The following is a 22,064-nucleotide window of genomic DNA, read 5'->3' as shown; positions in this document are numbered from 1 at the left end:
ATGGACCCCCTGCTGCCCCTCAGCGTGCTCTCCAAGTGTGTCAGGACCTACGCTGGTTAGTCCCACACCCACAAACCTGGGGGCCTGGGGGTGCTGGGACACCTGTGTCTTTCGGGGACAAGGACTAGAGACCAGCTGTCTCCTTGGGTTTGAAGGAGTCATCTCCTTGTTCCTACTGAAGCGATCAGAGAGATTCTTGAGTCCCTAGGAGCATGGATGCCTGAGGTTCTGCGTGTTGAGACTGGACACAGAAAGAGAAAAGACCAACTCAGCCCCCTACATACATTGACAGGTGGGGAGACCGAGGACCACTCCTACTCGGACCAGAAGGCGCTGGGCATGATGGGGCTGGTGCGGCGGGACACAGCCCTGCTCTTCCGAGACCTCCGCCTGGGCACCTCTTCATGGCTTAACTCCTTCCTAGAGCTGAGTGGGGAGTGGGCACAAGTTCCACATGAATTTGGTGCCCATGCAGGTGAATGGAGCCCTTTCCTCACACACCCATCCACGGTGACCAGGAGGGACAGCCTGGCACAACAAAAGCCCTGGAGGAGGAAAGGGGGTGGGCCTTGGGCCCTCAGAGAAATGGAGATCACCTTCCTGGCTCTGCCTTATAGCTGTCCCAGGTTCCTACCAAAAGGCCTTGATTTTCCACGACAGTCCATATCCTAGAAATTCCAAGACTTCTGGTCTTCCAGATCAGGTCAGTGTCCCGGGAACTGTAAGATTTAGCTTTCCAAACAGCCTCTCCGAGAAAGGCACCCTGGGAAATGATTCAGAAGGCCTGCCACAGGTTCTTATTTTCAGCCCCAAGAATGCCACCTGAATCCCTTGGCCCCTCAGATGGGAGTCCCACCCTATTAGATTCTTTCCAGACTTTTAACAGAGGCACATGGGGAAATACTCCTGCTAGGGGCTGGCATAAGAGCCTGAGGTGGGCAGACTAGACAAATCTTGAGAAGTAGAGGAGATTCCCATCCGTAGGTCGGGGGGAGGCCCCTCAGGCAGACAAAAACCACTTCCATCCAAGGATCTTTTTTTTTCTACCACTTTTTTTTTTAACATTTTTAAAGATTTTAAAGCACAGCCAACTCAACTCATTTCCTATCTAGCAAATCAACAGTATTTTCTGGGTAATAGGAATTGCACGATCAAAAGTAGATAGCATTCCAATTATTCAGAAAATTATTCCAATCGAGTGTGTTTTAAATTGTGTTTAATTTTTAGATATTCCAATGGATGCAAATAAATACACCCCAAAACAATTAAAAGGGATTTGAATTTTAGGTATGTGGACCATTGAGCACTGGGGGTTTCCTGACAAAGGTGACAGGAGCAGACCTTGGAGACACACACACCATTCTAGCTCCCTACTATACCAGGTACTGGCTGGTTGCTGGCTGATGTGAGCAAGTCACAGTATCTGTGAGCCTTGCTTTGCTCCTCTGTGAGATAGATACAGTAAGAATCCCTGCCTTATAAGGTTGTTTTAAGGACTGCATACACCTATTTGTGTATGCACCCAGCACAATACCTGGCACACAGTAGGTGCTCTTAAAAGGTGCTGGCTGTGCTGGCTGTGCCCTGTGACGCTAATCAACAGTTCTGGTCCAGGGACCTTCTGGGGCACAGAGCACCTGTGCAGTTATTCTTATATTGTCTTGCATTTTGCCTTCATGGATTTATAAAAACAAATGAAAACAACTGGAAAATGTAGGGTCCTGGCCCTAGTGGTAAGCAGCATGGGTCTGATAAAGTTAATGTATATCCCGTCTGGAACAAGAAGGACAGCTTTGCAATATGGAGAGAAAATCCTCCCAAGATGCATGTCCAGGTAAAAACCTGCAGCTGAGCATGCTGGCAGGTCACACGTCAGTTCAGCACCGTCCAAGGTGGGAGCCCCTCTCCTCACTTGGCTGTTGAGTAATTGAAACAGGAGAGTCCAAATTGACATGTGCTGTAACAGTAAAATACACACCAGATTTCAAAGATTTGGAATTGAAAAAATTTTGTAAAATATCTCATTAATAGTTTTATATTGGTTGCATGTTGAAATTATGTTTTATACAATATAAAATTTATCTGTTTATTTTTCCTTTTTAAATGTAGTGTATTAGTTTGTTATGACTGCCATTACAAAGTCCCACAGACTGGGTGGCTTTATTGTCTTACAGTCCTGGAGGCCAGAAGTCCAAGATCAAGGTATCACTAGGCTGGTTCCTTCTGAGGGTTATGAAGAAAAATCTGTTCCATGCCTCTCCCCTAGCTTCTCATGATGTTCTGTGGTTTGTGGCAGCGCAACTTCAATCTTCACATGCCATTCTCTCCGAATCTCTGTCTCTGTGTCCAAATTTCCCCTTTTCGTAAGGACACCAGTCATATTGTGTTAGGGCCCATCCAATGAGGTCCCCTTAACCAGTTATGCCTGCAATGACTCTATTTCAAAATAAGATCACTTTCTGAGGTACTGGGGTTAGGACTTCATATTTGGGGAGGGAGGGACACAATTCAACCTATGATGTAGCTACTAGAAAACTAACTTACAATTGCCTGTTCAGCTTGCCTTCATTTCAAATGGACAGAATGTGCTAGGTAATCAGTTAAACAGCCGTGCCTGTTGACCAGATCCAGCAGAGGTTGTCAGGAAGTGCATATCCATGTGTTCCATGAGTACTTGAGGGGGATTTGTTACGTGATCCAGCACTAGTGGTCCAGCATAGGACAGCTGGCTGAAACATCGTTCCCCCTCCCAATGCACTTGCAGCTTAGTGAGGGAGGCAGAAAACAGCCAGTTACCGCTCAATTGTTCAGTGGCACAGTAGGTTAAGTGCTATGACAGACAAGTCCAGGTGTGGTGGTATAGAACTTTACTTTCACCTGGTGCTTCTGGAAGTCAGATATGGTTAGGAAATCACCCACCCTTCTATGTCCTCTATGTCCAGAGAAATGGCTTCCTTCAAGGAACCTCCCTTCCCTGTATGACTTAGATGAGACTCGAGTTGGCCCCATTTACCCATGACAAGGTCAGACGTGGAACCTCCCCCCCCCCACCCTGCCAAATTCACATTCTTTGACTCTTGAATGAGCTCTGGTCTAATTCACAGAGCAGCAGGAGCTGTGAAGAGAGCAGACAGGAGACACCATTGTCTGACATAAGTTTTGGACGATCACGTGGCATTTCCTGCCTCAGCTCTTTCCACTCATCAGTCGTGACATTGATCCCTCAGTGTCTGTAAGGTCCCAAGGAAGCAGCAGTGCTCAGTGTTAGTGAAGAGTGTGTGATATGCCCACTGATTTACTGACATGCTGTGGCCTACACCTCCCTACGCACAGGATTTTTAGCTAACATTTTGTGAGTACTCTCATCTTTCGTGTGTTCAGACACTATGCTAAGCCCTTTAAACACAGTATCTAATTTAATTTTTACCAAAGCTCTATGAAGTAGACTATTAATACACTCGTTTTTAAGATGAGAGATTCACTGAGCAAAGGATCCAAAATGACTGGGCCTCAAGGCTGCAGGCTCCCAGCCATTTCCCCCAGTACCAAACCTGTGGCATAATGTCTGGGCATGTGTCCAGCCCACACTGCCCACTGTGCCTGGAACCATCCACCTCACGGTGACTTGGGTCCTGGGGTTGGCTCCAGGTCACCACTCCATCCTGCCACATCCTCCAAGTGAGGTTCTTCCCAGGGTGACCCTGATGTCTGTCCCAGGAGCTTCACCCCTGAGCAAACCTAAAGAGTATTTGAGGGCTGGTGGTTGTGGCAGTGAAAACACTTGTATTTGTCTCAGGTGATGGAAAAGGTCAAGGTGAGCGTAAAGAGGAGCATGAGTGCCCTCTAGTGGATTGTTTCTGCTAGAAGCAGAGCAAAGAGGGCCCTAGAGAGTTCAAAGATTTAGGGCTGACCCTGGACAAAGGGCACAGAAGGAGGCATATTTAAGGGTGATTAACTTATGGCTGATTGTACCTCGCCAGCAGGAAGACTGGGTTTTTTTTCCAAGGGAATAACCACAAACCAGAATGTCAGATGAGGGAAATTCTGTAGACACTACATAACAAATCTATATTCAATGTCATTTGACAGTCTACTCTGATGTCCTTACCATCTTTAGAGGGACTTAGCAATGAATGCAAATCACTGATATCATTTGGAAGATGTATTAAGAAGAAAATTAAGTCATAGGTGCTTCTCTTTTTTTTTTTTTTTTTTTTCAGAATCATATACATTGGCATCATTAAGTGTGAATCTACACCCCAGAAATTGACTTGGTTTGTGACAGGCAGTGTCAGGTCTCATTCCCAGCACCTGTGGGCTAACAGCACCTGCCCCCCAACCCTGGGCCCCTCTTGGAACCACAGGAGGCTTTGATGCTCCCTCATTAGGAGGAGAGGAGGATCTTTTTAGTGTTCTCACCCTGCACCTGTCCCCACTGATACTTAAATTACTGACGACTATTTCTGATCTTCCTCCATCCCAATATTGTGACAGACCCAGGAAGTGCCTTCTGCTCATGGTTCTGAGGGAAAGTTCTCAAAAGCAGTTTCCTTCACCACCCTGAGCAGACCTCCACTTTGAGTGCCATCATCATTACCCAGCATCACTTAGACACTTTTTAGGGAGCCAGATGCTTTCCAACTCTTAGTGGGAAATGTGACTCTCTGTGTACAGGGGTGAGTAGTAGAAATGGACAAGAAGAAATCACATTAGTGTTCACAGAAGATGATCTAGATGAACTCATGAAAGCCTAAAAGTATAGCGGAGTCCACATGAATCAACACTCCCACGCTCAGCATGGATGGTAGTCAGCCTTCACCATTTCCTTAAGCGCTAAACTACAAGAAGTGACATTAACAGTGAGCTAGAGAATAAAACATGCATCACAGTTATTGATAAAACCAAAACAGTTATTTTTCTTAAAAGAGCATTCCAGTGTATTATGTTCATTTTTATAATGACGTAAGAGTGCCCTTGTGTCGACAGGCTACCTACAGTTTTGTAACCTAGAAAAAATTACTACCATTTTCCCCTTTAAATCTCAAAAACAAAACTAGAGGTTACTCCTGGGCCCTCTCTCAGATCCAAAGCCCTGTGACCAGAAGCAGGATAAGCTGAGGCTCTGGCTCCCCTGGTCCTCCAGACAATGGAGAAGCCACCCCTGTTCCCCTCCACCCCTGAGCTGGCATTGTACCATGAAGTGCCTGCATCCACGGGAGCTGATTGGCTGATGCAGGTCCCCTATGGGTGCCTGAGGGTCCCTTACTCTTTTTGTGGCTCAATCTAAACCACCACCAGAACCCTATGCTTTGCCTCTAGCCCTGTCCAGAGATATCGGAAGTTCTGGAAGCCGAATCCCTACTAGAACGCACCAATTCCAGGCTCAGATCTCATGGGCAGCTCCTGGGAGCACTTCATCCCAACTTCTGGCCCTACTCCCTAACCCCCCAGAGTATTTAGTGAGGTGCTGTGTTCAGTTGGCTCCAGCTGCCCAGAGCAAGTGGACTTTCTTGCCAGGGAGGCCATGCTGAGGCCTCAGGCAACAGGAGGACAGGAGATGGAGGTCTGTTGACAAACACTCTTTGAAAGCCGGGCAGTGAGAGCAGGAGGCAGAGCCAGGTCGAGACACATCCCTGATTAGGCTCTGATGGGAAATGTGTTGGTATCTTGTGCCCAGGGGTCCCTCTGAACAGAAGCCTCTGCTCCAGCTACACTGTCTGGGAGGATGAGATGTAAGCCAGGCGGGATATCCAGCTGTCCCCATACTCTCAGTAATAGATCCTCAATAAACATGTGTAGAATGGATGAGGGAAACCACACAATGGAAGCCTATTCCCCCCACTCTAGTGTGACACCTAGGAGTCAGAGAATATTCCCTGCAGACACAGGGGCACTGGCATCAGCCTGGGAGGAGACCTGTAAGTACCCGTGGCTGTCCCAGATGAACCTTCATTCCTTGTAGAGTCAGGAAGGAGGACAGGGGCCTCCTGTGATGAGTTAGATCCCCATTCATTCCCAGAAAATCACATCCCCTCCCATCTCTACCCCGTGAGAGACTCCTAGTCTCCCTGGAGGGCCTGAACCAGCAGCCTGAGTCCTTCCTCTTCTCAGAGAGACCTGATCTAACACAAACTCTGGATCCTTCCTCCCATCTGTGTCACTGCAGGGGAGGAGGGAACCCCAGTCTGATCTCAAAGGATTCAGGGGCAACTCTTCATCCCAAAGTTCCCTGATATATGGGGATATCTGGCTATGGTCCCCAAAGACATCTCAGCCACCCAAGGCATCCAGGGGAAGGAGGGAAACTTCCCTTGCAGGATAGAACAGGGGAACCCAGCATCTGCAGTTGCTCCATCTCAGAGGGACTAGGGTCTCATGGGGACCTTCCTTCCCCTAACAGAGGAACCCACAGGCTCCCCTGACTGAGTTTCCAGGTAGAGCTGCCCTAGGTCCTGGGCCCTGTGGGGAGGCCAAAAGCAGATGAGTGACAGGGACACAGATGACTTGGATGTAGCCCCCAGTGCTGAGAAGGAAGGAAGCACAGGACCCTCTGGGGTCAAGCCACAGACCTGCACCCTTTCCCAATAGCCTTAAGAGACCCTCACTGGGCCCTTCCTTTGAAGCCTCAGGGACAGAGAGCTCCTCCTGAGGCACACGTTCACCTAGGTGGACAATTCTGCCACTGAATCAAGAGTCCCCTGGACAACACCCATCCTCTCCCTGGGCTCACTCTGCACTGGGATGGAGTCGGAAAGCCTGGGGACCCACAGTGACCAGGACCCAGGCTGACAGGCCCCCTAGCCTGGAGGCCAGAGCCCACTTCTGCCTGGTGCTCAGGGCCAGCTTACACTCTTTGGAGCCTGGTCAGCACACATAGTGCAGCCCCTGACACTGGACCCAGGTCAGCTCATACCCTCCAGGGAGCAACACTGGGCTGTAGAGACAACAGGAAATCAACCTGTGAACTTTGCTTTGGCTCAGCAGGTGGGGAAAGAGCCTAATTTCCATCCCTCCCTGTAACGGACCCTCCTGGGCTCTTCCTATGTGCCTGCTCTCTCCTGCTCACTCCTTCTGGGGGCCTAGGAGCGCCCTACCATGCCAGGTCCCACTCCCTGCCTAGTGCCACCCATGGGAAAGTTCAAGGTGACCACAGGAAAATCAGCCAGGCTGAGGACACAGGGCCCAGTAACGTCAGGGAAAACAAGGACAGTTTCTGAGCCACAGTTCAGTGAACAGACAAGGAGGGAGGATCTCCCTGAAAACATGCCCCCAGGACCAGGGAGCCCAGAGCTACCCAATATCCCAGCTTCCCAGGACACACAGGAAACCTTGCCCTTCACACCTGGGAACTGCAGCAACTTCTACACCCAGCCCTGGGTCTCTGTTCCTGGAAACAGACACAGGCAAAGGTGGAGGTCAGGACCTTTCACTGGATATAAGTCAGCTTGCTCCTTTCCTCTGTGTGTTGGGTGGGGTGAATTCTATTCACACACACAGGACTGACAGGCCTAGACTGTGCCTCCATCCCCCTCTGCATTACATCCTGTGTTAGGGTTTGAAATTTTAGTGCAGGACACACACAGTGGAAACAAAATTCAAAGGATCAAAATTCAGAATCCGGACTGTGAAAACATCCTATGCAGAAAGAAGGACCAGTCTGATGGGAGTAACTCATCAGAGGGAGATGAGTCTCAGACCAACCTCCGGGACCACTCCCTGTGATCAGGACGCTGAGGAAGACACTGTAGGACTCAGTAGGGACCTGGCCTGAGGGCCCCCTGGGATCCTCACAGAGAAGATCAGCCCCAGGAAGCCCCTCCCCAGGCCCTGTCCCAGGGCTCCTGACTCCAAAGACCCTCAAGCACCTGTGTCACTGTTGGGTTTTGGCCTCTTGGGAAGGGATAATTGGGAACGATGATTTCCCAGCTGCCTCAGTCACCAGGCATCTGAGCTGGGGCTCAACCCCAAGAGCCACATCTGAGCAGAGGTGGACCCTGGTCCCTCACCTGAGACTCAGCATGGAAAGCAAGATGGGCTAGGTCTCCAGGCAATTAGCCAACCACCTTGAGGACTGAGGAGACTCCAGAGGAAGTTCAGCATCCCAGGGAGGAACAGAGGAGAGAAGATGCTCCTGGCAGCTCCTCACCCACCAGGGTGCAGACCAGGGAGCCCTCTCCTGTGGATGCAAATGATAGATGCAGTTTTTTTGGTCAGCTCCTCTATGCCCAGCTTATGTCAGTTAATTATGAATTATTTAAGTTAACATTCAGACAACATGGCAAGGCTGAGACCATTTACCATTTATCCTATTCTACAGGCAAGAAACTGAGTTACAGGGGGATACAGTCACTGAATCAGAGTTACACAGACATGACTAGCCAATCAGAGTCATGCCTAGATCACAGCCCCAGCCTCTCCTCTACCCCAGGGGTCTTACTGAACATCTATGGACCCAGAAGCCAGCTGTTGGTCCAGATCATTTCTACCTGGGCATCCCCAGCTCAGAAGGAGATGCTGGTGTGGAAAGTGAAAGGAAATGGAAAATTAATTACTTGTATCAATATCAGAGTCAGTGACAGGGGAGTCCAGGCCTGCCCCCATCAGGCAGCTAATGCACAGGCTCCTTGCCCTGGATTAGAAATCAAGTGTTTATTTCCTAATGTGCTGGGTGTCATTCTCACTGGAGTAAAATGGAAAGGACTTGGTTTCCTCAATCCCCAGTCTACACCTGCAACCAGCACAACGCCCAGCAGGTAACAAACTCTCAATCTCTCTGTGATGAAGGAAGGATGGAATAAATAAGAATGAATGAATGATCTATAATCTCTTCAGACACTGGAATCTGCATGCAGAGTCCTAGGAGGTTTTGGCCACACCTGTTCCTGTCTTTTCAGGGATGGGACCCATATTCCATCCTCTGACCACCTGCCCCTAAAGCAGGCTGGGAGCCAAGTCTCACGATGACTGTGAGGCTGCTTGGCCATGGGAGGGTTGCCAGGGTGACATGGGTCCTGCTTTAGGCAGCTGTGGGACTCTTGGATCTTTGAATCTTTGAAATCACTTGTAACCTCCACTTTGAAGTCACTCGTAAATGGACATTTCTCGCTCTCTCTGCTCCTTCCGTGTCTCTCATCTTCCTCCTCCTTCATTCCAGCTGGGACTGGTTCTGCTCTGAAAAAAGCCCCCACCCTTAAGCCCTCCACAAATACTCCCGCAAACGGCTGACTGCCCTGCTCCCGTCCTGCTAACGCCTGTGGCCAGGCCCACTCTCCCGGGCAATAGTAAAGGACACGGAAATCAGTGGGAGCAGCAGCCTCTGTGAGGCTCCAACCTGAGCCAGTTTCCCCAGGTCACCAGGAGAATGAACTTCTGCTTTGCCCTGGTCCAGGGCTCTTTCCCTCCATGACACCAACAAGTGGGACATGTCACTTGAGAGTGATATGCCACCCCTCCATCTACTCTCTACATGACTCAACCAGGGAGTCAAAGGCAGAAGGACAGGTCTGCAGTGGCTCATGGGCTCACTTCACCTCTTTGACTTGTGACTCACATCCTCACCCTGGTGTGAGGCTCCCATTCCTCCCAGTGGTTCTCGAGACTTCCTGGGGGGCAGGGAGGGGAGGTGGCTGACAGACGCTGTGCCTATTCCATTGTCTGTGTGTCCTCGTGATGGCACCTTTATCATAGGAAGGGATGCTCTGTGATAATGAGATGCTTGAGCCACTGTCCTATCACTTAGCCTCTGCCCAATTCGGACAAGTTTGATCAAACTCTAGTTTCTTGAGGCAAAAAGAAAAGAAAGCATGCCACATGCCTTTGTTGCTCTCCTCCCCATTTACCTGATCGTCCATAGAAATTGGTGACAGGGACCTCTTCTCCTAAATTTATTAACATAATACATATCATTTCTAGTAATTTAGATCATTCCTTCCTTTACAAAACAGAGACTCAGACTTCTCCTGATCAATTCTGCAGTTTAACAGGACTCACGTATCTCTACCCAGGTAGTTCCTGATCAAACCACTTTGGCATCTTCCTTTGACATAATGTGATCCTGGTTGGACTGCAGAACTTGGTCTAAGACCTTACAGAGGTATTCCTCAGAAACTGGTCTTAGATCTTTGGGGCATTAATAATGATTTTCACATATTCTTTCAGAATTTAACTTCTACTCAGATTTCTATCTCATAATTGCCAAAAACAGGTGGTCAATGAGGCCCAAATTTTCTGCAAGTTCATGGTCCCTCACTTTCCACAACTCACCCTGTCTGTATTTGCTGTTTAAGAGTATTCAGGAAAGATTGACACGGTCCTCACCTGCCCTAAATAATGGGAGAAGAGACATTAAAGACCAAGGGAAGAGATTCTGGTTCTGCTGCCAAAGACAATCAGCTCCTGCCTGTCCCCCTCATGGCCCTGCAGACTGAATACTGAACTGAACGCCAGGCTTGCTTGTGGTCTTCCTGTGTGTTATTTCTGCTCAAACACCCAGTTCCAGACCATGCTGCCTGGTTCTCTCAAGGTTTAAGGACCATGAGATGGTCCATCATTACCCATCTCCAGGGTACCTTGGAAATTGAGGCCTCAGTGAAAACACATCCCCACCAGGCAGGGTAGGTCTGTGCAGCTTGAAGGGACTCAGGACCCACACGTTCCAGGTGAGCACCTCAAGGTCGGTCAGGTAGTCACCAGGTCAGTGAAAAACCAGAAGATGAAACAGGCAATCTCACCTCCCAGGCCTATGTTTCAGCTATCAAACACTGATACTTAATTGACACTTGAGGAAGCCTGTGCTTCCTCCCAGACAGAGCACGTGTTCAGTGAGCTCAGAGTTTCATGCATTTGTCTTGTGATACACAGACCTGCCTTATTCTTTAAGGACTCAGTTTGGCTTAGAGGTTAAGAGATAACGACTCTGATTGAAGATGCTTTTGGAGGAATCAGTTATGAAAGAGGCAATGTTTTCTCTGTTATCTTCACAGCGAAGTTACCCACACCCATCATCACCAGCAACAACTCGAACCCCCTGGAGCACGAGGACACGGTAGTGTTAACATGTGAACCTGAGACTCAGAACACCACCTACATGTGGTGGATCAACAATCAGAGCCTCCCTGACAGCGCCAGGCTGGAACTGTCCGAGGACAACAAGACTCTCACTTTACTCCATGTCACAAGGAATGACACTGGACCTTATGTGTGTGAAACCCAGAACCCAGTGAGTGCCGGCCGCAGTGACCCATTCACCATAAACGTCCTCTGTGAGTAATCTCTGTTTCTATGTGGCCCAGTTTGCTTGCCCAAATGTACACAGACAGAGGCCAGGCCACACCCACTCCTCTCAGGTCCAAGTACATGGACCCTCACCTGTGGATACCAGACTGGCCATGACCTCCTGGCCCAGCCAAATCTGGGCAGGCCTAGCCTTGAGTCAAGACTGGGAGGGAACAGCTGCTCCTGTCTTGAGAGGCTCAGGATCACCATCCTGTGATGGGAGAATCAGGTTAATGTCTCAGACTTAGGATGAATGAAAATGAGGGGATTCTAAAAACAAGATTGTTCCTGGATCAGAGGGATATTATAACCCTTCTATAGGCCAGGAGACTGGGTTGGGCCACCTTAATTCCCTAGTAAATTATTTAACAAGAATTAAATTCCTCTCCTACTTTATGGAAAGTTCCCTTGGCCCAGAGATGCACAGAGCTGGCAAGCCTGCCTTCCCCAACATACATGGAAGTGTATACAGGGAAGGGGAATGGAATTTTTTTAAAGTCAAGAAAATTCTGGGAAAAAGGTCAATGAAAGTTAATGAAAAACTCCACTTGATAAGGAGGATGCTAGACATATGGGCTGAGAAGCGGTTCCTGGTACTGATACCACAGAGATGTCCATGGAGACTGGCCAGGGGCCATCCTGGGGTGTCTGGGTTTCAGAGAGGAAGAGCAGTCTCCTCCTCACAGATTATCACTGAAGAGAGACCCACGACCTTGTTCACAGGGTCAGGGCCATCCTCTGGGTCACCTCCACAGAATTCACTGGACCCCAGGAGTGGCTGAGATCTGAGGAAGGAGTGTGGCCCCAGGCCCCAGACCAGTCACCTCCTCTGTTTCTTCGCAGACCCAGTGGCACAGCCCTCCATCCAAGCCAGCAACACCACTGTCACAGAACATGGGGATACCGTGTTCCTGACCTGTCTTACAAATGACACTGGGATCTCCATCTCCTGGCTCTTCAATGGCCAGAGTCTATTGCTCACAGAGAGGATGAAGCTGTCCCAGGGCAACAGCACCCTCACCATACACCCTGTCAGGAGGGAGGATGCCGGGAATTATCAGTGCCAGGTCTCCAACCTGGGCTATTCCAGCAAGAGTGACGTCCTCAGCCTGGATGTGACCTGTGAGTGACCACTTGCCCCATGCTGCATCTTCCTGGGAGGACTACCCTACCAGTGGATGCAAATTAGATACAGGTCACAGGGCGAAGAATATCAAATAAGAGACCATTGTAGTAAACAGAATGGCAAAATGGATAAGAGCTCAGTCTCTAAATCAGATATACCTAATTTCTTATCCTGCATTTGGCATTTTAGGGTGATCTTTCACAAGATTCTTCCTTTTTTCCTGTTACCATTTTTAATGGGTAAAATATACATAAAATATAATTTTAATGATTTTAAGAGTATAGCTCAGCAGCATTAGGTATATTCATACTGTTGTGCAATCATTAACTCAATCCACCCAGAACTTTTTCACCTTACCATACTAAAACTTTGTTTCTATTGAACAATAACTCCCCCTTCCCACACCCTAAACCCTGGAAACCACCATTCTATTTTCTTTGTCTCTGTGAATTTGACTATTTTAGTTATTTTGTATAAGTGAAATCATACAATAATTGTCCTTTGGGGTCTAATTTATTTCACTTAGCATTATGTCTTCAAGGTGCCATCCATGTTATAGCGTAACAGAATTTCATTTCCTTTAAAAGCTGAATTATATTTCCTTGTGTGTGTATATATATATATATATATACACCATATTTTGTTCATCATTCATAGGTTGATTGCTTTTAGATTATTTCCACCTTTTGGCTACTGTGACAACACTGCTTAAACATGGGTGTACAAACATCTGTTCAATCTTTTGAGCACATAGCTAGAAGTAGTAGAATTGCCAGATCAAATGTCAATTCTTTGTTCAACTCTTTGATGAACTCCCATACCATTTTCTTTTTTTTTTTAACATTTTTTATTGATTTATAATCATTTTACAATGTTGTGTCAAATTCCAGTGTTCAGCACAATTTTTCAGTTATTCATGGACATATACACACTCATTGTCACATTTTTTTCTCTGTGAGTTATCATAACATTTTGTGTATATTTCCCTGTGCTATACAGTGTAGTCTATTCTACAATTTTGAAATCCCCGTCTATCCCTTCCCACCCTCCACCCCCCTGGTAACCACAAGTCTGTATTCTCTGTCTGTGAGTCTATTTCTGTCCTTTATTTATGCTTTGTTTTTGTTTGTTTGTTTGTTTTTGTTTTTGTTTTTTAGATTCCACATATGAGCGATCTCATATGGTATTTTTCTTTCTCTTTCTGGCTTACTTCACTTAGAATGACATTCTCCAGGAGCATCCATGTTGCTGCAAATCGCATTATGTTGTCGGTTTTTATGGCTGAGTAGTATTCCATTGTATAAATATACCACATCTTCTTTATCCAGTCACCTGTTGATGGACATTTAGGCTGTTTCCATGTTTTGGCTATTGTAAATAGTGCTGCTATGAACATTGGGGTGCAGGTGTCATCCTGAAGTAGATTTCCTTCTGGATACAAGCCTAGGAGTGGGATTCCTGGGTCATACATACCATTTTCCATAATGGTTGCACCATTTACATTTCCACCAGCAGTGCACAAAAGTTCCAATTTTTCCACATCCTTGCAAACACTTGTTGTTTTCTTTTTTTAATAGCCATCCTAAACGGTGTGAGGTGATATCTTACTGTGGTTTTGATTTGCATTCCTCTAATGATTAGTGATGTTGAGCATCTTTTCATATCCTTATTGGCAATTTGTATATCTTCTTTGGAGAAATGTCTCTTCAGTTCCTTTCCCCATTTTTAAATTTGGTTGTTGTTGTTGTTGAATTGTAATAGCTCTTTACATATTATGGATATTAGGCCCTTATCAGATATATGTCTTGCAATTAATTTAGCCCATTCTGTGGGTTGCTTTTTCACTTTGTTGATAGTATCCTTTGATGCACAAAACTTTTTAATTTTGATGAAGTCCAATTTATCAGTTTTTTCTTTCTTGCCTGTGCTTTTGGTTTCCTATCCAAGAAAGTATTGCCAAATCTAAAGTTATGACGCTGTCACCCTCTGTTTTACTTCCGTTTTAGTTCTCACATTTAGGTCTTTGATCCATTGTGAGTTAATTTTTTGTTTGTTTTTGTATATGGTGTTAGGTAAGGGCTCAACTTCATTCTTTTGTGTAAATATCCAGTTTTCCCAGTTCAACTTGTTGAAAAGACTCTTTTCCTCAGACAATGGTCTTGACACCCTCATCAATGTCATCTAACTATATATGTAAGGGTTTATTTCTGACCTTCCTATTCCATTGTTGTATATGTCTGTCCTTATGTTAGTTCCACACTTTTGATTACTGTAGCTTTGCAGCAAATTTTGAAATCAGGAAGTGTGAGTCCTCCCACTCTGTTCTTTTTTTCTAGGTTGTTTTGGCTATTGGGTGTCTCCTGAAATTCCATATGAATTTTATGGTTGATTTTCTATTTCAGCAACAAAAAAAAAAATCATTGGGGAATTTTGATAGAGATTGCAGTGAATCTTAGATCACTTTGGGTAATACTGTCATCTTAATAATGTTAAGTCTTCCAATCCATGGACATTCCAATTTATTTATGTCTTCCTTAATTTCTTTCAGCAGTGTTTATTTATAGTTTTTCAGTGTATAAATCTTCTACCTCTCTGGCTAATTCCTAAGTAGTTCATTCTTTTTGGTACTATTGTAAATAAAATTTTCCTAATTTCCTTTTTGAATGTTTCTTTGTTTATGTACAGAAATGACTGACTTTTACATGTTGATTTAGTATCCTGCAGCTTTGTTAAATTAGTTTATTAGTTTTAACAGTTTTGTGGGGAATCTTTAGGGTTTCCTACACATAAAGTTGTGCCATCTGCAAACAGACATAATTTTATTCTTATCCATTTTGGATGTCTTCTATTTCATTTTCTTGCCTAGGTGCTCTGGGTAGTACATCCAATACTATTTTGAATAGTGGGAAAAGCAGGCATTGTTGTCTTGTTCCTGATCTTAGAGGAAAAACTTTCAATCTTTCACCACTGAGGATGATTGTTAGCTGTGGGTTTTCTATATGTGGCCTTTATCATATTGAGGTGGTTTCCTTCCTTCTTTCCTTGTTTGAGTGTTTTTATCATGAAAGAATGCTGAATTTTGTCAAATGTTTTTATTGATTTAACTCCTTACTTTATATGTCTGTTCATATTTTCTATTTCTTTGTGACTGCATCTTTATAGCTTTTGTTTCTAGGAATTTGTCCATTTCATAGAAGTTATCCAATTTGCTGGCATATGATTACTCATAGTACTCTTACACTTCTACTATTTTTGTAGAATTGGTACTAATGTTCCCATTTTCATTTCTGATTTTAGTAATTTGAATCTTCTCTTTTTTCATTAGTCAATCTAGTTAAAGATTTGTCAATTTTGTTAATCATTTTGAAGAACCAAATATGGTTTTACTGATTTCTCTATTATTTTTTCATTCTCTAATTTATTTATCTCCATTCTAATCATTATTATTTCCTTCCTTCTGATATATTTGGGTTTAGTTTGGTTTTTTTCCCTCATCCCTTAAGTTGTAAATTTAGATTGTTGCTTTGAGATCTTTTTTTTTTTCTTAATACAAGCATTTATAATTACAAATTCTTGCCCAAGAGTCTTAACTTCTCCAAGGCTCAGATTCCTCAACAGAAAACTGCAATAAGAGTACGTGTTTCATGGTATTGTTTCACAGATTTACTGTAATATCCAATTAAACCCTTAGCAAATACACACACAGAGGAAATTTTCCATAAATGTTAGCTGCTGTTATTGCTACTATTATCATTAGGCTCTATAAAATCAGGGACTCCTAACTCTAAGGCCCCCTCTTATTAGCCATTTGACTTTGGGTTTTTCACCAATGCAAGCCTGTTTTTTCATCTGTAAAATGGAGATAGTGTCTATCTGACAGGGTTATTATATGAATTAAATGAGATATATGGGAAATATGTAGCACAGAGCCTGGCACATAGTAAGTACCTCTTAACAGTAGCAACTCCAGCATTAATTTTCATCTTGAGTAGAATGGTGAGGCCAAACAAAATTAAAAAGAAGAAACAGAGGCAAAAGGTATTATATATATTTGGGAAGGAAGGCATAACACAAATGACCAATGGGACATGTTACTGACTAACTATGGGAAAGAAAAAAAGGAGTTGAATGCAGCGTTTCATATCTAGTATGTTAGTTTTCATCCCATGAGATGCAGCCAAGATAGGATTAGACATCAAGACATTCATTGCCGAAAATGCCTGTGAAGGAAAGCGGGGCAGGAGAGGGAGGAAGCTGGCAGGGTCCTCAGACCATGATATATCTGACTCTTGAGAAAGAGAAAGGGAAGGAAGGAAGTTTTCCATTACAGTGCAGTTTTAGAGACTGTCTGCAAAGCTGGCGGGAAGTCCTTGAACTAAAGTCACTCATCACAGAAAAATCATTTCTCACAGAATTGGGGTTGATTTCGTATCCCTGCTGGGAGCCCGTGGGAAGGGTAGTCTCTGTGCAAAGGGGTAGTGAATTCAGAGTTCCATCAATTAAGTCCCCACCACAAGACACTTGAGAGGCACATATTCATGGATGGTGCTCAGGGAAAGATGCAGCCATGAAAAGGTAAGAAGTCATAATATACAAAAAAAAAAAAAAAAAAAACAAAAACAAAAACAAAAAAAAAACAAAAACGCCATCAATCCTTCTTACATTTCTAAAGGCTTCAAAAATATCTGAGTACAGAAAGGCCAGGATAGAACTGAGGCAAATCTAACCATCAACCTAGACATACAGTCAAAGAGAAAAGAACTGCAAGGATATAGTTGGCTAATCCCCTCACAGCAACCTCCCACAGAAAATTTACTCCTTGAAGAAACAAGTGGAGATTTTTTTATACTGAGAGTTGTTTCCCAGAGCACTTTCCACTGTAAAACAACGTCACCTTCATTCACTGTTCTCTTTTCTCTCCATGACAGATGATTCAACACAAGGAAGTTCTTCTGGCCTCTCAGACGGTGCTATTGCCAGCATCGTGATTGGAGCCGTGGCAGCCCTGGTGTATTTTCTGTACATCAGAAATACTGGAAGGTATGATGCCTTTCCTCTCATTCCACTTTCTCCAAGGCTAATTGCCACGCTTGGGAGAGGGAAGGAGACTTCATCTCTGTGTCTGGCCTGGATCGGCTCCTCATTCTTCCTAAAGCTCTGCTTCCCAGCACTAATTCCTGTGGGTCTCTTCTTCCCTGGTCTTCATGCTTCCCCTAACCCACTCTCTCGGACATGGTTATTCCCATCCCCATCTGGTTTAGAGGAGTGAGAGCCATTGTGTTCTTCTGTCTCCAGTCAGAGAAGCCAAGATCCAAGAAGAAAACTAATGAGGAAATGAAAGGAGAAGCGGGAGGAAGGGAATCACATGCCCAGTGGACAACAGTAGCAGGAGAGGACTGGGGGATAGGACAGGAAGAGAACCTAAGAAAAGCAGACACAACGAAAGGCCTCTTAGGCAATAAATAAAGTGAGAAATAACCAGCATCTTCCTACAAAAGGGGAAAGGTGTCAGGGTAGAAACAGGCTCAGAAACAGTTGTATAGGTCACCCAAAACGTGAAGGGCCAGCAAACAGGGAACAAGTAAACATTAGCAGAGATCATACATAGATTGAAGAAGGAGGGCCTGAGAGGAAAGAGTACTGACCAAGGAATAAATGAACACTGAGGAGCCCCAAGGGATCATGCTGACAGTGTCCTTCCTAATTCAAGGAGCAAAGATCCTATGCCTGGGAATAACAGCATCTGGAATTTATTTAGGGCAAATGACCAGCATGATCTCAAACAGCACAAACTTTTAATCTCCAACCATAGTGAGCAAACCTGCTCACCCAGTGGAGGCTGGTATGTTCCCCTAGGTGCCCTGCCCTAGCAGAGAATCCTGATACCCAAACATTTCCCTACTTTCTGCATTTTTAGAGGGTATCTCAGTTTCCCAACCTTAAGTTGACATAGGTCCTCACACCCTTCCTAGCCACAAAAGATTCCCCTGAGACGCAGCACCAGGAGAGAAACTCACTCCCCTTAGGCCAGACAGGCCAGCAGGCCATGAGCTGGTCGTGTTTCCAGGAGCCATTTCTTCATCCTTAATCCTTCCCCCTCTGGACTCTTTTATGGATGTGGGCATCTCCTTTGGTGAGACTTTCCCTGCCTTTGGTGCTCTGGGTGCTGTCGGCCTCAATGTCCCTCCCTGCCACTTGATCCTGTTGCTGAGAAACGCCAGGGCAAATCTCAGGCCTTGTGAACTTGAAGAAATCTTCAGAAGTGAACTGAGGCCTTCTGCCTCTCCTTGGTCTAATGCCCTGGGGTCTGGACCACAGACTGAGGGAAGCAAATTCCTTAAGTGATCATGGGCCACCTCCACAGCCCACCTTCCCACCACCTGTCACCTCCTTCAGCCAGAAGTCACAACCCCTTAGGAACACCGCGTTCTGAGGCCATATGTGAGCTCTGCATTTTCATGGGTTGGTAACTCTCTTTTGCTTCCCCAGGTCAGGGACATTCTGACAACTCACCCAGCAAGGTAAGCACAGCCAGTTTCACCAGCTCATTTTCTCATGGAAATATCTCTGTGTAGAATGGGTTATTCATGAAGACAATATAAGATCCACTCTGGGTCAAAGTTCCTCACTTTAGAACAAACAAAGAAGTATTGGTTAATTATTTCCGCACGTCTACATCACTGCAAAAATGTGGACTTGAATCCTAGCCATGACCTTGGGCAAGTAGCTTAACTTCTTTGATCCTCAGTTTTGTCATCTGTAAAACTGTCATGATGCTTACCTTGAAGAGAAGGTCAAGGAATTAAACATTATAACAAATGTAAAGCAACCAGCACAATGTCCAGCACAAGGAAGGCACTGGCTTATCCTCCCTCCTCTGCCTCCAATCTGACCCTGCTCTTACTGTCAAATGATCATTTCCATTCTAATGGCTCTGAGGTCTTAGTTCCTTTACTGAATTTTTCTCATCTTAACCTTCAGTAGAATATACAATATACTAAGAAGTGCTTAAACTGTATTTTAACAATATAACTCTTCACAAGTTATACAACCCATGTAAGCAGCATCCAAATTGATAAATAAAATAATGTCATCCCCTCACCAAAAAAAAGACCCCGCCAAAAAAGACCTCCAGGTGTTCAGGTGCTTCCCTTCAAATAGTAACCATTTTCCTCACTTCCAGTGCACTGAATTAATTTTCCCCGATTATGCTCTTACATAAATGAAAAACATAGTATGTCCTTACACGTGTCTGGCTTCTTTCATTCAAAATTGTTTCAAGAGATTCATCCATATCACTGTATGCTTTTGTGGTTCATTTGTTCTCACTGCTGTATCATCGTATTCCATTGTAGAATTCCATAATCTATCTCTCCTAACGATCATTCAACAGGATGTTAGCAAGCAGAGATAATGGGTAACAAAAGTCCTCCTCCTAAGCCTAAAGTTTCAAAGTGCCGAAAGCATTTGGTGCTGAATCACAGTAGACACGGTGAGGGCCTGGCCTGTGATGTTGACTCAGTTGACCCCTGCTCCTGCCTTTCAGATTGACGAAGTTGCATATTCTTCCCTGAACTTCAATGTCCAGGAATCAAAGAAACCAACTTCAGCCTCTCCATCCTTAACAGCCTCAGAAACGGTTTATTCAGAAGTGAAAAAGAAGTGATGCAACCAGTCCTGCTCTCTGTACTGCTGACTTATTCCAAGCTCCTCCCCATCCCTAGGAGATCCCTTTACCCTCAGGAAAAATGGGAGGAGTGTCTTTCCCACCCTCCCTCCCTTAACCCCCTAATGAGGCTCCTCCAGGCTGCCTGGTCACAGCCCCTTACTTCAGTTTTAAGAGATGAAAAGGTACATCCAGGAGGAGGTCTGCAGGAAACAGACCTTTGTCACTGAAATTTGGCAAAGCAGACCTTGGGAGAGGTTGCCAGAACCTCTGCCCCTCCCCTTTTCCTGACCTAGACCGCTTTAAACTTGCCTATTCGGAACACATTTATCCCTTCCCACCTCTCCTGTCCCATTGGAGTCTAAAGGAACAAATCTAATATGGAGTCAGATTTGTTCTTCCCAATTATGTATTAGAAGCAATAGCCTGCAGCTCCAAACTGCCTGAAAGAAACTGCCTATCTTCCTCTGGGAAAGAAAATGATTTCATGAGCAAAATATCTCCCACCCTTTCATTAGGGAGAAATCACACTTCCCACACAGAGGCTCCAGTGAATCAGATGCAGCAATACAGCTTTCATTCCCAACAGTCCCTGTAATAGAAAAGAACAAATGTGACTCCATATTAGATCTGTTCCTTTGGTTTTAACCCTGTGCTCTGTTTCCTAGGCTTAGTCTTGCTGGTTCGGCACCTTTTGTAAAGGAATGTTGCCTAGAGCCTGAAATATAGAGGACAGCCTAGACTTAAGGCTCTGATCTTTAAGGATATTAACACTTTTCCATTCATATAAAGATACCAAGTTGCAGAACAGAAAATACTATTTGTTTTGTTCGAGGTTTACAGGGACACTGTGACCTAACCCACGTGGACAGCTGCAAGAACAAAGGATTCCGACACCAAGAAGTTTGCAACAACCAAGCATACCCCCTTCCCCATTTTAGTATAAAAGGAGCCTGAATTCTGACTTGGGGAAGATGGTTCTCCAGGACATTAGTCTGTCATCTTCTTGTGAGGCCAGCTTTCCAAATAAAGCCACTATTCTTTGTCCCAACACCTCGTGTCCTGATTTATTGGCCTCTCCTGCAGCGAGCAGAATGAGTTTGGACTCAGCATCACCACCACTGCTTCCTCAGCCCTTGTTCTTTTGTTTCCCAGACTCGATACCTCACCACAGCCTGTTGATTCTTTTTTAGCATCTCTCAGTTATGCCCTTCTCCCCATTCCCATACACCTAAATAACCCCTGCCCTCAACACCTCTGCTGGAGGTACTGCTTGAATTCTCGTCTTTGGTCTCTCTACTGAAATCTTCCTTGCACACTACTGCCTCATTACCTTCCTAAAAACTGGTTCACTGTCCCACACAAGAACCTACAGTGGCCTCCCCTGGCCTATCAGGCAAGTTCAAATTTCTTCCTCTTAACTAATATTTCTTACTTTCTTTCCCACCACACTCTAGTTTAATTCCTCCATTCTGATTAATAATTCTGCCCTTCTACCCAATATACACACAGACTTCTTTGTCCCAGTAACATGCCTGAAAACAAGTACCACACAGGGTAATGTTTTCTCACAGAAGCCTTACCCACAAGAGTCATCACAAGCAACGACTCCAACCATGGGGAGGACAAGGGCCTTGTAGCATTAACGTATAAACCTCAGATTCAGGACACAACTGACTTGTGATTGAGAATCTTTTTCTGATGCCCAATCTATGTGTTCATGAAATCCTTAGGGAGCACCTACTGTGCTACAAGTCTCAGTATTAGACCCTATGAAAGATACAGAAATGAGAAACACAGGGTCCTTACCCCAGGGAACATAAAGCCTAAGACAAGAGATAAGACATGAAAAATTATTATAATACAAAAATAGCAATGGAAAATGCCACATGAGAAGACAGTGAGAAAGCTAATGGGAAATATGGCTACACAATAGAATGATTGGGAAATTTTTAGAAACAACTGGTATTCAGGCCCCACCTACAGATTCCATTTAAT

At 45.1% G+C, this 22,064-nt stretch overlaps 1 protein-coding gene across 1 annotated transcript; it reads left to right on the top strand.

Annotated features, from left to right (window-relative positions):
• Positions 1-21,274, top strand: LOC105062917 (cell adhesion molecule CEACAM1-like). Its single transcript, XM_074370852.1, has 8 exons — positions 1-55; positions 293-475; positions 10,983-11,261; positions 12,118-12,396; positions 17,329-17,440; positions 18,159-18,211; positions 18,890-18,921; positions 19,947-21,274. Exons 1-8 carry the CDS (start codon positions 1-3, stop codon positions 20,064-20,066), a joined length of 1,113 nt encoding a protein of 370 aa, XP_074226953.1. The 3' UTR covers positions 20,067-21,274.
• The last annotated feature ends 790 nt before the right edge of the window (positions 21,275-22,064 follow it).

This window comes from Camelus bactrianus, chromosome 9 (genome assembly GCF_048773025.1).
Source record: "Camelus bactrianus isolate YW-2024 breed Bactrian camel chromosome 9, ASM4877302v1, whole genome shotgun sequence".
Classification (NCBI taxonomy): Eukaryota; Metazoa; Chordata; class Mammalia; order Artiodactyla; family Camelidae; genus Camelus; species Camelus bactrianus.
This window is presented reverse-complemented; position numbering and strand designations above follow the sequence as displayed.